This window comes from Magnolia sinica, chromosome 19 (assembly GCF_029962835.1).
Source record: "Magnolia sinica isolate HGM2019 chromosome 19, MsV1, whole genome shotgun sequence".
In the NCBI taxonomy this organism is placed as follows: Eukaryota; Viridiplantae; Streptophyta; class Magnoliopsida; order Magnoliales; family Magnoliaceae; genus Magnolia; species Magnolia sinica.
The window spans coordinates 17,578,370-17,592,414 of NC_080591.1; the positions used below are offsets into that span (position 1 = coordinate 17,578,370).

General features: G+C 39.7%; 1 protein-coding gene across 1 annotated transcript in view; it reads right to left on the bottom strand.

Annotated features, from left to right (window-relative positions):
* Window positions 1-562: 562 nt before the first annotated feature.
* Window positions 563-14,045, bottom strand: part of LOC131234537 (uncharacterized) — a 32,293-nt gene continuing 18,810 nt past the window's right edge. The window contains exon 4 of the mRNA XM_058231478.1: window positions 563-820. Coding sequence (XP_058087461.1) covers window positions 563-820 — 258 coding nt within the window. The remainder of the gene's footprint in view (window positions 821-14,045) is intronic.

Here is a 14,045-nt window from a genome sequence, read left to right on the forward strand (position 1 = left end):
CCACAGTTGAAAATACTCTAGAGCCCGCAGCCACGTCTGCTTGCAATCCAACCTGGTAATAAGGTTACACATACTTTGATGGAGAGAAAACACAAATATCAACTTGACCCAAAACTTTTGTGGCCTTGGGGAACTTCTTCACGATGGGTGTCCAATCACTAGTGTTTCCTATGGTGTGGTCTACCTAACATTTGAATCTGCTTCATTTTTTAGATCATGCCCTAAACTGAGCTGAAAACAAATGGATGATGTGGATATATATATAAAAAAACAATGGTTCCCATAGTCACAACCCATCGAGCTCACTGGTCCCTGGATCTAGAGCTGGGCAGGACCTGACTCGACTTGGCGGATCCAACTCGACCGACTCAACCCGAACTGAATGCCGGTTTTGAATCAGATCGAGTAGACCCACGCGGATCCAAATTTTGACTGAGTCGAGTTCGGGTTACACAGTAACCTGACCTGACTCGAACCAAAATCCGATCCGAAATCCGACTCAGATCGGTAATCGGGTAGTATATATTCAAAAGGAAAAAAAAAATCCTAAACCTACCTGTCCCTAACCATAGAAGCCGTACGCCACACCCAACCCGATCTTGGAGTCTGGTTCCTCCTCATCCTCCTCCGGCACCCTTCCTTTCGGCTCCTCCTCATCCTCCTCCGACACGCTTTCATCCGGCTCCCCCTTATCCTCATCCTCCTTCGGCACCCTTCCGTTCGGCTCCTCCTCATCCTCCTCCGGTACGCTTTCATCCGGTTCCTCCTTATTTTCATCCTCCTCCGGCACCCTTTCGTCTGGCTCCTCCTCCTCCTCTTCCTCCTCCGGCACCCTTTTGTCCGGCTCTTCCTCCTTCTCCTCCTCCTCCTCCTCCTCTCTCTCTCTCTCTCTCTCTCTCTCTCTCCTCCACCCGTCCACACAGACATGAGCCCAAGTTCGGCCACCCATCCACACAGGCAGCAGCCCAAGTCTGGCCACCCGTTTGCACAGGCAGCAGCCCTGGTTCGGCCACTCGCCTGCACAACGACATTAACATACAAGTAATTTATTTTTATTTTTATTTTAATTGAATGGCCTAGCCTATTGTGATTGATCGACCTGGCTGTGGTTCATCCAGGCCGACTCAGGATCGGCCTGGGTTTGCTCTGTGGTGCGACCGGCCCTGACCCAATCTAGTTGAGCTTTTTACTTGATCCGAACCGTAGTCAACTCAATTCAACTCAATATATCTGATCGAGTCAGACTCGGTTTGGATCAACCTAGCCAAGATCTGATTCGGATCGACATTACAAGAAATTGGCCTTTTATCGATGAACTTATTTTAGATGAAATCAATTTCATCGATAAACATGACTTTTCCCGACGAAATCATATTTCGTTGGCAAAAGATTCCCGCTACGACTAAATATGTTCCTGCCACCATTTATAACGACAACCTAGAAACTTTTCCCGACAATATTTTGTATCGTCGATGAAAACTATTTTCCTGACGATTATTTCGTCGGTAAATGTAATTTTTCCTGACGAACCAAATAGTTCGTCGCCAAAAGATCTCTTGGTGTCCTTTCCGATGACGGAGATGCTATTTTTACCAACGTTAAACAATATCATTAGTAAAGGAACTTTTTACCGACGAAAAAAATCGTCTGTAAATGAGCTTTTTACCAAGGAAATAGATACATCGTCGGACAAAATGAACGGTGGACATATTATTTCCCTTTGTGTGATTGATCACGGATGTTTAGTTGTAATTTTTGTTTTTGGTGTAGCTAATAAGTATATTTAAAAATATTTTTGAATCCTTTTACTGACGAATTGTGAAAACTATCACTGACGAAAATTTTCATCGATAATAATGTTATGTTTTAAGTCAAAAATATTTTTTACCCTTCCCTCTTCTTACCCTACCCCCCCTCTCCCGCCCGAACGAGCGTTGCTACTTGCCCGATGCCCCTATTCCGGCCACCCTAAACCCTAACTCGCTGTTGCCTACCGGACGCCCGATTGTCTCCCTCTCCGTTTCTCTCGTCTCAAATCTCTCTTACGTTGGTCGAACAGGTAATCTGTATATTTTTCTCTCATCGATTTCTTATCTTTCACTTTTTTTTTTTTTCTAAATCTACTTTCTACTGATTCGATCTATTTTGTATAGATTACAATCATTGGATGGATATCTATTGTGCATTTTCCTGTTTTTGTCTTTCGATTTGATGATCGATGGAAGATTCTAGGGCTCGGATGGTATTTTATTTCATTCTTATGATTCCAATCTTTTTGAAATGGGGGTAACTCAATTTTCGTTTGGATGCTCGTAAATGGTTTAAGTGGTAATCAATCATTTACAGCGTGTCCTGTTTTGGCTGCAAGGTGTAAATAATTGTCTGTCTTTGGCTAACTTGTAAATGTTTTAAGTCTTGTAAATGGAGAGCCAATTTTTCCATTTGGAGAGCCTGTAAATGAAATCTGACCTTTTTGCCTGTAAATGAAATGAGAGTAAATGCTGTACCCACAACACATGTCAAAAGTTTTTACGAAATTCCCATCTTAGGAGAGTATTTTGGTATATATATGTGTGCCTAGGGATACACACACATTAGTGGCATCCCCTCCCATGTTTGGTGTTAGACGGATTTTTGGCCTCTGTTGAATAGGGATGGAGTAACTGGAAGGGGTTTTCAGGAGCCCATGTAACACAATGCTTGGTTGGGCCCATCACAATGTCCTTATAACATCCATTCCATCCATCGGTCTCTTCAGCTCACATTTATCCCATGCACGGGGCAGATCTAAAACTCAGGTGGGCCCCACCACAAGAAACAACAGATATTAAATGCTTGGGGCTGGCAGAAGTTTTGGATCTTGCTGATATCTCGTTTTCCCTTCATCCTAGGGGAAATCACCTTGTGAATGGGCCGGATGGCATATAAATATCACGGTGGACCCCACATCATGGATGGCATATAAACATCATGGTTAGCTCATCACATTTCTTTTTTGTTATTTCACAGCTCAATATAACAATCTGCTTAGCAGCCATTGTCAAAAATGATCCATGCCTTGTTCTGCCTTTAAAATAAGGAAAAATCCCCTTATGCTTTGTTGCACGTAGATGTTTGCCAGAATACTTGGGTGTATTTTAACGGTATATGTCTAGAATCTGGCCTTTATATCCGGGGTTATTTCTAATGATCCAAACCTTTCATCTATTAGGTCTACTATCCATAGTCCATATGGCCTACCCCAAAAAATCACATTACTCAAGTGATTTTAACTATTAGCAGGCTCTCGAGGATTACAAAATCCTCGGACCAGTGGTTAGGATCATCTGATTAGTGTGATTTTGGCATATGCTCCATCCATGCTTGGGTACAATATATGAACAGTCTGGATCTCATGTATGCTAGCAGACAGAGATTGAGTGCTTGACAACAAACTTAGATATTAGTATGTAGCATTGGAATTTGGATGCTTTTTTTTTAAAAATAAGAGAAATATTAAAATGTCTAAAAAAAGTCTTCAGTAACAACACTATTAGAAAAGTTGGCATGCCATTACATATTATAATCTTATATGAACAGTGAAACAACAAGTGCCATGCTGGGTCTACTGTCCATAATCCATATTAAATGCTAATGATCAGATTGTTACAGTTTCTAGATTGGGGTGGTATATGCATCATATTGTATGACATATGTTGGATCCAGTGGATAGGCTAGATTTTTTTTATTAGATTGTCTAAGTGTCCAAATGAAACTACGAGCATCATAACTTGTAGTACTATGAGAGCATTGGAACATTTTTCTTAGATGATACTTATATTAGAAGGAATTTTGAGCTGCACTTTTAGTGATTTTTCTTCTCAGTATGGGACTATGGGAGTATTCAAGGAAGAGCTGACAGGGTGTGGTGGATGATATATGGGCATAGAAAGTTCCAATCAAACAGTCCAGTTTAAATGGATCCTTCTGTTAGGGAATTAATGTCATCCATTTGCATGCACCCTTTTTTTTGTGTCAGATGTGACAATCTGTAAATTTAAAATGGGTGTATGTAAATCAATGAGAGTGTGCATAAACATCAATTCCCTAGATAGAACGATCCATCTAAATTACACTGTTTGATTTGAACTACTTGTATGTTGCATATGCAATTTTATAGTAATTTCTCATTATTAAACACTAATTCCCTAGATAGAATGATCCATCTAAACTGGACTATTTGATTTGAACTACTTGTATGCTGTATATGCAATTTGTAAGTAATTTTTCAGCATTAAACATTAATTTCCTAGATAGAATGATCCATCTAAACTGGACTATTTGATTTGAACTACTTATATGTAGCCAATGAAATTTCTAAGTACTTGAAATGTGTGTTGGACCTACTTGAAAATCTAGACAGATAGACTGTTGAAGTGTACCAATGCAACTCAGAGTACTGAAACTTATAGTGATCTAAAAGCACTGTAGCATCTCTCATAATCTGTTTGACAAATGCTTTAGGGATAAAATTACTATCAATGGGCCGTGTTTGAGCCCGCCAAAATCAAAATTTTGGATAGGACTGGCCCATCAGGCCCATGGGCTTATGCCGATGAATATACTCGTCAATATTATTGTTTTATCGACGAACATACTCGTCGGTAATGTCATTTATTCAGGCTTATGCCGACGAACATACTCGTCGGTAATGTTGTTTATTTGGGCTTATGCCAACGAACATACTCATCGGTATTATTGTTTTACCGGCGAACGTACTCGTCGGTAATGTCGTCTATCCACAATTTTATCAACGAAGATATTCGTCAGTATAAGTTGTGTTTACCAACGAAATATATTATTTTTTTTTATACCAAAAGTAACATGTTTGGCCGACGATTTTAGTCGTCGGTATTTGTTTTATCATTGCCAACAAAGTCATATTTCGTCGGGAAAAACCTTTAGCCACGGTCTTATTACGACGATCTTAGCGATGACATATTTTGTCGGTAATCATCATTACCGACGAAAAATGATAAAATAACGACGAATTGTGTCGTTGGTAAAAGAGCAATTTCTTGTAGTACGAGTCAGGCCCGCTGGATTCTATCCCGAGTTAGATTGAGTTCGAGTCAAGGGTTTCACAATACTGGGTCGAGTCGAGTTGGACCTAACTCGGTCCAACTCGAATCGATGCCCACCTCTACTTGGATCCTCCAAATCTGTGTCTAACTTGAAGCTAATTTTAACAAATTCTAGGTTGATGTACAACCATCCAAACACATTAAAATTCACACGGTGGCCACATGATGGTTGGATTAGCTTGATTTTGAGGATGTGCAATTTTCACTATGTGTAGATTTTACTGGACAAGTCGGATGCCGTGGACAGGAATAACTGGCCCCACACTCAGTGCTCATAGAAATAACTTCTACATGGATTGGTTGAAGAATCCACCTCCTAGCTTGAAAATTCATGCGTGGATGGGCGTGATGAGGTCGAGCACCTTCTTCCTCAAGGGATAATTACTCCGAATCCATAGAGCTTCTCCAAACTCATCACAGAGATTCCTCAAATCCACGAGAAGAGATAAAAAATAAAAATAAATTCTAAATAAAATAGAAATAAATTGATTGATGATAAAAAAAATGAGTTTATAATCCTTTAAATTGTGACATGAACCTATGAAAAAGTTTCAGAATCAAACTACAACTCCAACTCCCTAAAATCGTGACTTACTATAAATAGTAAACTTACTATTTTATAGACGGTCATAACTTCCACTAGACCTCATGGTTTTCGGCCAAAAATAATTAGTGTCCTATTTGGCTTAACCATGTTATTCTTCTAAATTTTCTAAGCACTATTTATGTTGGACACAACTCCTAAAACTCAGTGGATCAAAAGTTATGATCGAACTAAAACTTACTGTAAAAATGGAAATAAAAATGACTTTCAACGGTCAATCTGATGGAATTTCATAAATTTAGCGTGGGAAACCTGGCACAGTGGTTGGTTGGCTAAAGTAGATATTCCTACCCCAAAATTACATATGGTACATTGAATAAGTCATTCCAGTGTGCAAGCTATGTCCGATTTAAGGTTCTAACGATTCAGATCACTTCCGCCTGTGATGGGGCCTCTTCTGGTCCATCTTCGCCATGAAATTGTGCACAACCCACTCTACATCAAAAACCAAAGTGGGATTTCATTGTATTAGTGATCCGATCAGTGAGATGAAAGGGGAGAGTTACAACAGTGGTTTACATTCAACAAAAATTAAAAATAAAATTGAATAGTCGAAGTCGTCTGATCGGTCCAAGTTAATTTTTAGTTAATAATTCATCTACGTGGTGGCCCAATCAGATCAAAAGTCGTGATTTCTAGACATAATTGTCAAGCATACTCCAAGTAGGAAAATTCATGGTATTTAATATCATGAATCTAATCTAATCCATCCAAATTAAAGTGATTTTGGACATGGACCTGCATGCGTCATCTCCCTCTCCTGCCCTCTCTTCTTTTCTTATCTACTTTCTCTGTTTTTCTTTTTCTTTTTCTTTTTTCTTTTTTATTCTCCCCCTTCTTCTCTTCTTCTTCTCCTTCTTTAAAAAAAAAAAAGAGATTTGCAAGTTCACACGCGTGTACAAATTAGCTCATGCACATGCCACCACATCCTGCAGCCGGTCCTGGCAAACAGACAATATCCAAGCCATCCATTAGAAGGGTATTACTATGTAGATTCCCGCCCAAAAGATGAGATTGGTCCACTCCTCAGGTTGGCCGTAATCAACAGCACAAATGTACAATTGTGAAAAAATTCAGAGCTATCAACTTATTTCTAGTATCATGGCACACCTACTCAATGGACCACTTTTATCAACTTATTTCTAGTATCATGGCACACTTAATGACCACCTTTATCTTTCGGCAATAACATCTATCTGGTGTGGTCCACCTGATGATGGCTTGGATATTTCTTGTTTGTCACATTGACATATGTGGTGGCGTCGTGCGTTACTGGACTTTCACAGCCATGTGAACTTACCAAAGCTCTTTTTTAATATATAGTAACAAGTTGCTGTCACTGAGAATGATTCGCATGGAATGTAAGGTAAAAACATTTGTCTATTTCATGCATACCACAATGTAAAGCCCTCTCGATCTCCTCACACTAGTAGTCATTTGCAATTATCCAAACCATTGATCCGAATCATCTGATGAGAATATTAACGGTTGCTATGTCGAGTATTTTTTAGAGTGAAAGACCAGAAACTTTTCATCCATTGCTCATAAAATAAGATTAAGAAAAAAATTCACAGTAAAACAAAAATAGTTGAATGATTGAAGAATTGCAATATCCAATCTAAAGAGTTTTATTTTTTCCTTTAAATATAGCCCAAATCCACCTTGATGGCAATCAGATGAATGGTTTGAGACATTAAAACATGACCCCAAAACCAAATATCGTAGTTCCGAAATACACTGTAAATAGGTCCTCGGATGCCTCGTGAATTTACTAACATTCAAGCACATCCGTGCAAAAGGTAGGTCCAATCAGGGTGACCACCTGGAACTTCACAAGGGTACATAACGGATGTCGAAGCTACGATCGGGTGCTACAGCTGTAAGAATAATGGTCCATGGCAAGCGAAACTATCCAAGGTTTTAGCTAGTGTATCTTGAGAGTAATTCGATTGATGGTTTAATAAATTCCTGGTGGATAGATACTGATGACACAACTTATAAATAATTCCATAATGTCGAAAAGAGGATATATATGGGAAGTGGTGTGGAAGGTGAGGTAAAGGCTATAGGGACATATAGAGTTGAGATCTGGATATAATTTAGGTTTGGTTGGTGCTTTGTTGTGCCTACCCATTAGGCATGATTTATTATTTTATTTTTCTAAGTTGGGTGGATGTTATTATGGTTATAGAATGGATGCTTTTCTTTATACTGTGGTTAATTATGTTATTTGTGTTACTAGTTCTCTCATTCATGAGCTATATAAACTAAATCATAATCCATCCTTTGTTAAGTCATTATTATTCTAGTATGCAAGTGGTTGGTGCCACACGGAATTTGGTGAATATGAAACTTCTGTTAAATTGTGGAAAAGGTGTGACTAAGTCATACTTGAAGAGAGGATAAATATTTTCTTAAGTGAGGGAGCTTTTTGACCGTTGAACTTTTCATATTGGAATTTTTATTAATTACATTAATGGCTCATCAAGAATAGAAAGAAGGGTTCTACGAAAAGTACATGGCTTTTAGAAATCATTCATATTTATATACGGACCATTTCTATTCCTACATGAATGATGAATGATATTTTATTACTTTTATGGATGATTTTTTCAAATACAGTCAGGTATACCTAATTTGTGAGAGACTAAAGTTCTTATTTTTTTTTAAAGATCTACAAAGAAAAAGTAGAAAATCATAGTTAAATCTAATCATGCTAGAGAATATTATAGTAGATATGATGAGACTGGTGGAAACCCAGCTACTGCACGATCAAACGCTTGAGCACAATTTGTGTTGTAGAGAATGGTAACCACACTCTCAAGGGGATGGTGAGGGGCGTGATCTCTCTCTATCTTGCTAGAATGTCCATGGGTGTGCTCTGGGAATAACTATCATATTCTTAATAAAGTTCCATGTAAGGAAATTCCAAAGACTCCTTTGAGCTGTGGACTAGTTGAAAACTTAATTTCAGGTACATACGTACGTGAGTGAGGTCGTCCAATAAAAGAAAGAGTGTAAAACTCTCATTAGGAAAATTAGAACCTAGGACCATCAACTGTCATATTATATGATACTATGATATCCAATGGCTATCACTTTTGTTGCCCATTTTACGACACTAAGATACTTGATACTGACAATGCTAAATTTCTTGAGAATGAGTGGGGGTCACAAGAGTATGAAACCTCATGGTGATGGAGAAGAAATTAGGGTTTAAAGAAATATCTCCAGCCTATATTTATAGAAATGAATGATTGGCCCAGGGCCTAAAAGAAAAAGTGGGCACAAGGCATTACATCTCTATTAACACTTTCCTCCAAGCTGGAGTATAGTGACATGCATGCTCGGCTTGAACACAACACCCGACAAATGAGATGAAGACATTGCTTTTGTGAGAACATTAGCTAATTGATCCCTCCCAAGACACGTGAATTGGAGAAATATGTGTTGTAGTAATCTTCTCTCGCACAAAATGAGAGTCTACTATGTTTACTGCGCTCATAAAATATATGATTGGAGGCAATGGAAATAGCAGGTTAATTATTATGAAAAGAGAAATCAGAGTAGAAGAGACCACCGAGGTCTATAAGAAGTGACCAAACACTCAAAATTTCACACTAGGGGCCGTTTGGTATTTTTACTAATAAGAGCTTATCTGCTTATTCTAATATAAATAAATAAACTTGTATTTTTGACATAGAATATTTAGTAAAGCTCTAATTTTAGAGTGTATTCTTTTAGAAACTAGCAAAAAAGATCTTAAAAAATAAGCGATGAGCAAGTCAACTTTTCTTTTGGAGCTTATTTGGCTTAAGTCGGTAGACATTTTTGATTAATTTTTGAACAAGTTTGTCCTTCAACTTTTTAAGTAATTCCCATCTTTCCCTCATCTCTAAGGGTGTACATCGAGTCAAACGGAGTCGAACTGGCCTCAACTCGACTTGGCTCGGCCACTAGCTGACCCTAGCTTGAACTCGGCTTAGGTCGGTCCTCGAGCCTAACTGGCTAGCTCAGCTCGGTTCGGTCAGCAGCTTGGACCAGTTTGAGCCGAGTTCGAGATAAGATCGAGTTGCATTTGCCTGTGCAACATTTCCACAAACACTTGGACTGCACCTTCAAAATCCCACTGTATGGGAAATAACAGCAGTGGTTTTCAAAGTATTTTATCGAACACTTTCTAAGCAACATAAAAACCAAGAAAAAATGGTATTTATTTCATGTACATACCTTCCTTGCCACCAGCCACGCCACCTGCCACACTTTGTTGAGTCGTTTCATCAAACACTTGGTGAGCAAGATCAATATCAAAGTAACCAAGTCACTGAACTGGTTCGATCCGAGTTCGATTCGAGCTGGATTTGATCCGAGTCGAGTTAAGCTAGGGCCAGCTTGAACTTGGTTGTAACTCATTTTCGAGCTCAAAAAATCAGCTCGACTTAGCTTGAACTCAGCTTTGAACTGAGTTGAATCGAGCTTTTTCAAGTCGAGTCGAGCGAGCTAACGAGCTATCTCGGTTCGTGTAAACCCCTACTCATCTCTTCTCTTTACGATCTCTCTAAGGTGGCCTCACATGATGAGCAACTCATATTGAAGGTGGGACTCCACATGATGAATGGTCCACATCAAGGTGAGCTCACATAATGCACAATCACATCAAATGTGGGCCCCACATGATGGATGCCACACATTAAAGTGTAGCACCAAAGATGGACGACCCTCATTAAAGGTGGGACCCACATGATGGATGGTGGACGTTGCAGGTGGGACCACTTAATATAAGGTTGAAATCAAAGGTAGGCCCACATGATGAGTGACCCATATTGATGGTTGGGCCCCACATGATGGATGGTTCATGGCAAAGTGAAATTGCATGAATTGTCTAACACGGCACACAAAAGTTTGACGGAGTTATAAAATTATAGTTAAGTCCCAAAGGGGAGTGACTAGGACCAAATTAAACTTACTTGCCTAATATAAACTAATTTATCAATTAAAATATTCAAGACAAATTAACACTAAGGCTTCCAATGTAAAGTGGGTACAATCATATAAAACATAAAGATACACTAATTAAGCAACTAGTCTATAAAGGATAGTGAACTTATGTGTGCCTATAAGTTAAGTGCTTATTATACAATTAAATTCAAGCATTCATATAATTTAACTAATCGAACACATAAGCATGAATTAGAATTTCAAACATTCACAATCGAAAACACAAGCATGTATATATAGTGGTACGATTTCCCTACTCCACTTCCGATGAATGCATTCTCCTTGAGTGTGTCGGTATTCACTATCGGAGGTTTTAAATCATGTTCACCTGATATAACCTTTACATGTTTCTCCTAGGCTAACAACTAACTTACATGCACACTCTCGTATCAGTGGCACACGTTTTCACCCATATCGGTCGCTCTCGTAAGAGACTTTAGTTGATTTTCTATCAGTTAACTAACAACCGCCAGTGGTTCTAATCTAAGGACCTATGTTCACTCTCGCCAGAGGCTCCCACGGATACTGATACGTATGCATCTGTGTTAGTGGACTATGTACACAACTGTGTCGATGAATTTGGCCCTACAAAGGAGCCTAGGTCCTACACAAGAACCTATCGAGTTTGGGCCACAAACTCTTACACTCAATCCTACACAATGAGCGTATGGACTCACACTTAAAAACTTACTTGTCGGATTGAGCCATGTTGATGTGCCTTGCTTGGGTTACTTGATTGATGCTCTTTTATGCTTCAATTAGCTCTCATTATGCTCCCCTAATTGATGACACCGATGCTTTAGCTCCCACAATTGTTCACCCTACATGTGATGTACTAATGAGGTGACCAAGGTAAGAGAAGTGGTGGAATCTCCTATAAATAATGGATAGTTGATTTCCCCAAGGATTTACCTAGATAAGTCTCTTAATGGATTTATACAAAGATATACTAAGAAGCTTAGTGTTTAATCTCTAAAAAAGGTAGAAATTGAATTCATCTTTGACATGAAGGTTGAAATCCTCATTAGAGTGGCAAAGCTCAAGAAGATAAATCAAATCTCATAGGTTTAAAGTCATATGATGAGGGACATGAGCAGGAAATCACTTAAACTCTAATTGCATAAAAAATTCATCTAAATGCTCAGAAACTGAATGCCCTTTTGTAAGAAATTGTGTTCCAACATTATAAAATGACTAGTTAATGGTTATGTCTATTGGATCGAAGGTCCTTCGATAGGTTCGAGATGGTCTTCAATGAGATTGAGCAATACGAATTTCAAACTGAAATGTTATTGGACAGTTTTGAACTTCCCACTCGATGCCATCGAGTTAGACTTCGATCCCATCTAGTCTTATCGATAGCTTGTTAATAAGATTGAGATCCACTTGAAAACTACTGTTTTTGGGCATACGATTTACAACAGCTTAGCACCTCCTATAGCCTTATTTATCATGTTCCAATTGAACTCCTAAGGCTAAGGGATGTTCAAACAAAGTTTACCAATAAAAGTTAGGATCATCTAGAGGCCATGATTATTTTGGGTCTAAAGTTAGGGTCACAAAGGTACTTCATTTACCTGTTCTTTGCTCCTTGATGCTCTATATCCTCTTCTGTTTCGGTCTTCATCTTCCAAGGGCTCAACCAATTACTTGACACCCAGACACATGATTGATAAACAAGGTGCATAAATCAGTACACCAACACAATGGTGGGACCTACATGATTAGAGCTAGGCATGGTACAACTCGACTTGGCAGACTTGACTCGTTCAACTCGTTAAGATCTGACTCGACTTGAACCGAGTGGGTGAGTCGATCCAAATCGAGTAGACTTTGTCCAATCCAAATTCAAATCGAGTCGAGTTCGGGTCACCTAGTAACTCGACTCGATCTGAAATCCAACTCGGTACTGACTTGACTCAATCCGAAACCTAACTTGTAAATATATTTTAAAAAAACCCAGATTTGATGTTTCAGATTTGAGATAACGTGTAGCTGATGAAGAGGTTGCAATTCCGACAGGTGCACTTAGGTTTTTAAGTTATGATTTCAGCCCGCAGATACCTGCTACACCCGACCAGACTCGGTGCTGCCTCGACCCGACTCGGTCTGGATTAGTCCGGGGGCAGACTCGGACTCAGATTGGGTTAGGCATGCTGGACTCAGTATGAGTCAGGTCGAGTTCGGGTCAGGTCTATTTCAAAATCGGGTCAAGTTGGGTTAGCCCTAACTCAATCCGACTCGACTCGATGCCCAACTCTATACATGATGGATGGTGAACATCAAAGGTAGGACCCACATGATGGATGGTGGATATCAAGGGTGGGCCCGCATGATAAATGACCCATATTGAAGGTGCCCCCCATATGATGAATGGTCCACATCAAGGTGGGCCCACATAATGCATGGTTCACATCAAAGATGGGCCCCACATGATGGATGACCCACATAAAAGTGTGGCCCAGAATGATGGACCATCCACATTAAGTGGGCCCCACTTGATGAACGGCAAAGGTGGGACCCACATAATGGATGGTGGACATCAAAGGTGGACCCACGTGATGGACGGTTGACATTAAAGGTAGGCCCATGTGATGAATGATCTGTATTAAAGGAGGCCCACATAATGAATGGTCCACATCAAGGTGGCCGACATAATGGACGGAGTGGGCCACTGATGATGGATGGCCCACATCAAAGTATGGCCCCTCATGATGGATAGTCAACATTAAATGTGCCCCACCTAATGAGAGATTCATATCCAATGCCTTGCATGATGGACGACTCATATCCAAAGTGGTCCTACATGATGGATGATCTACATAGAAAGTGCTCCCCACACGATGGATGGTGGACATCAAAAGCGGGCCACACATGATGGACAACCCTCTTCAAAGGTGGAGCCCACACGATGGACACATCAAATGTGGATTCCACATGGTGAGCAGTGGACATTGAAGGGCCCCACATAAAGGACAATTAGCATTAATGGTGGGCCCCACATGACAAATGACTTATATCAAGGTGGTCCCCACATAATGGATCGTCCAAGTCAAAGGTCAACCCTTAATGATGAATCGTCTACATCCAAGACAAGCCTCTGTGATGGATGACCCATTTTGAAGGTTTGGCTCAGACCATGGATGATCCATGTTAAACATGAGCTCCATATGATGGAGGATCCACATCCAACGTTTGATATAATGGACGACCCAAATGTCTTAAAAAATGAAGGTCGTAGCCATCCATTCTTTTTCCATTCGGAACATGGTTAATCTATGATGAGATCCACCAAAACAACATTCTGGATTGCTCTTATA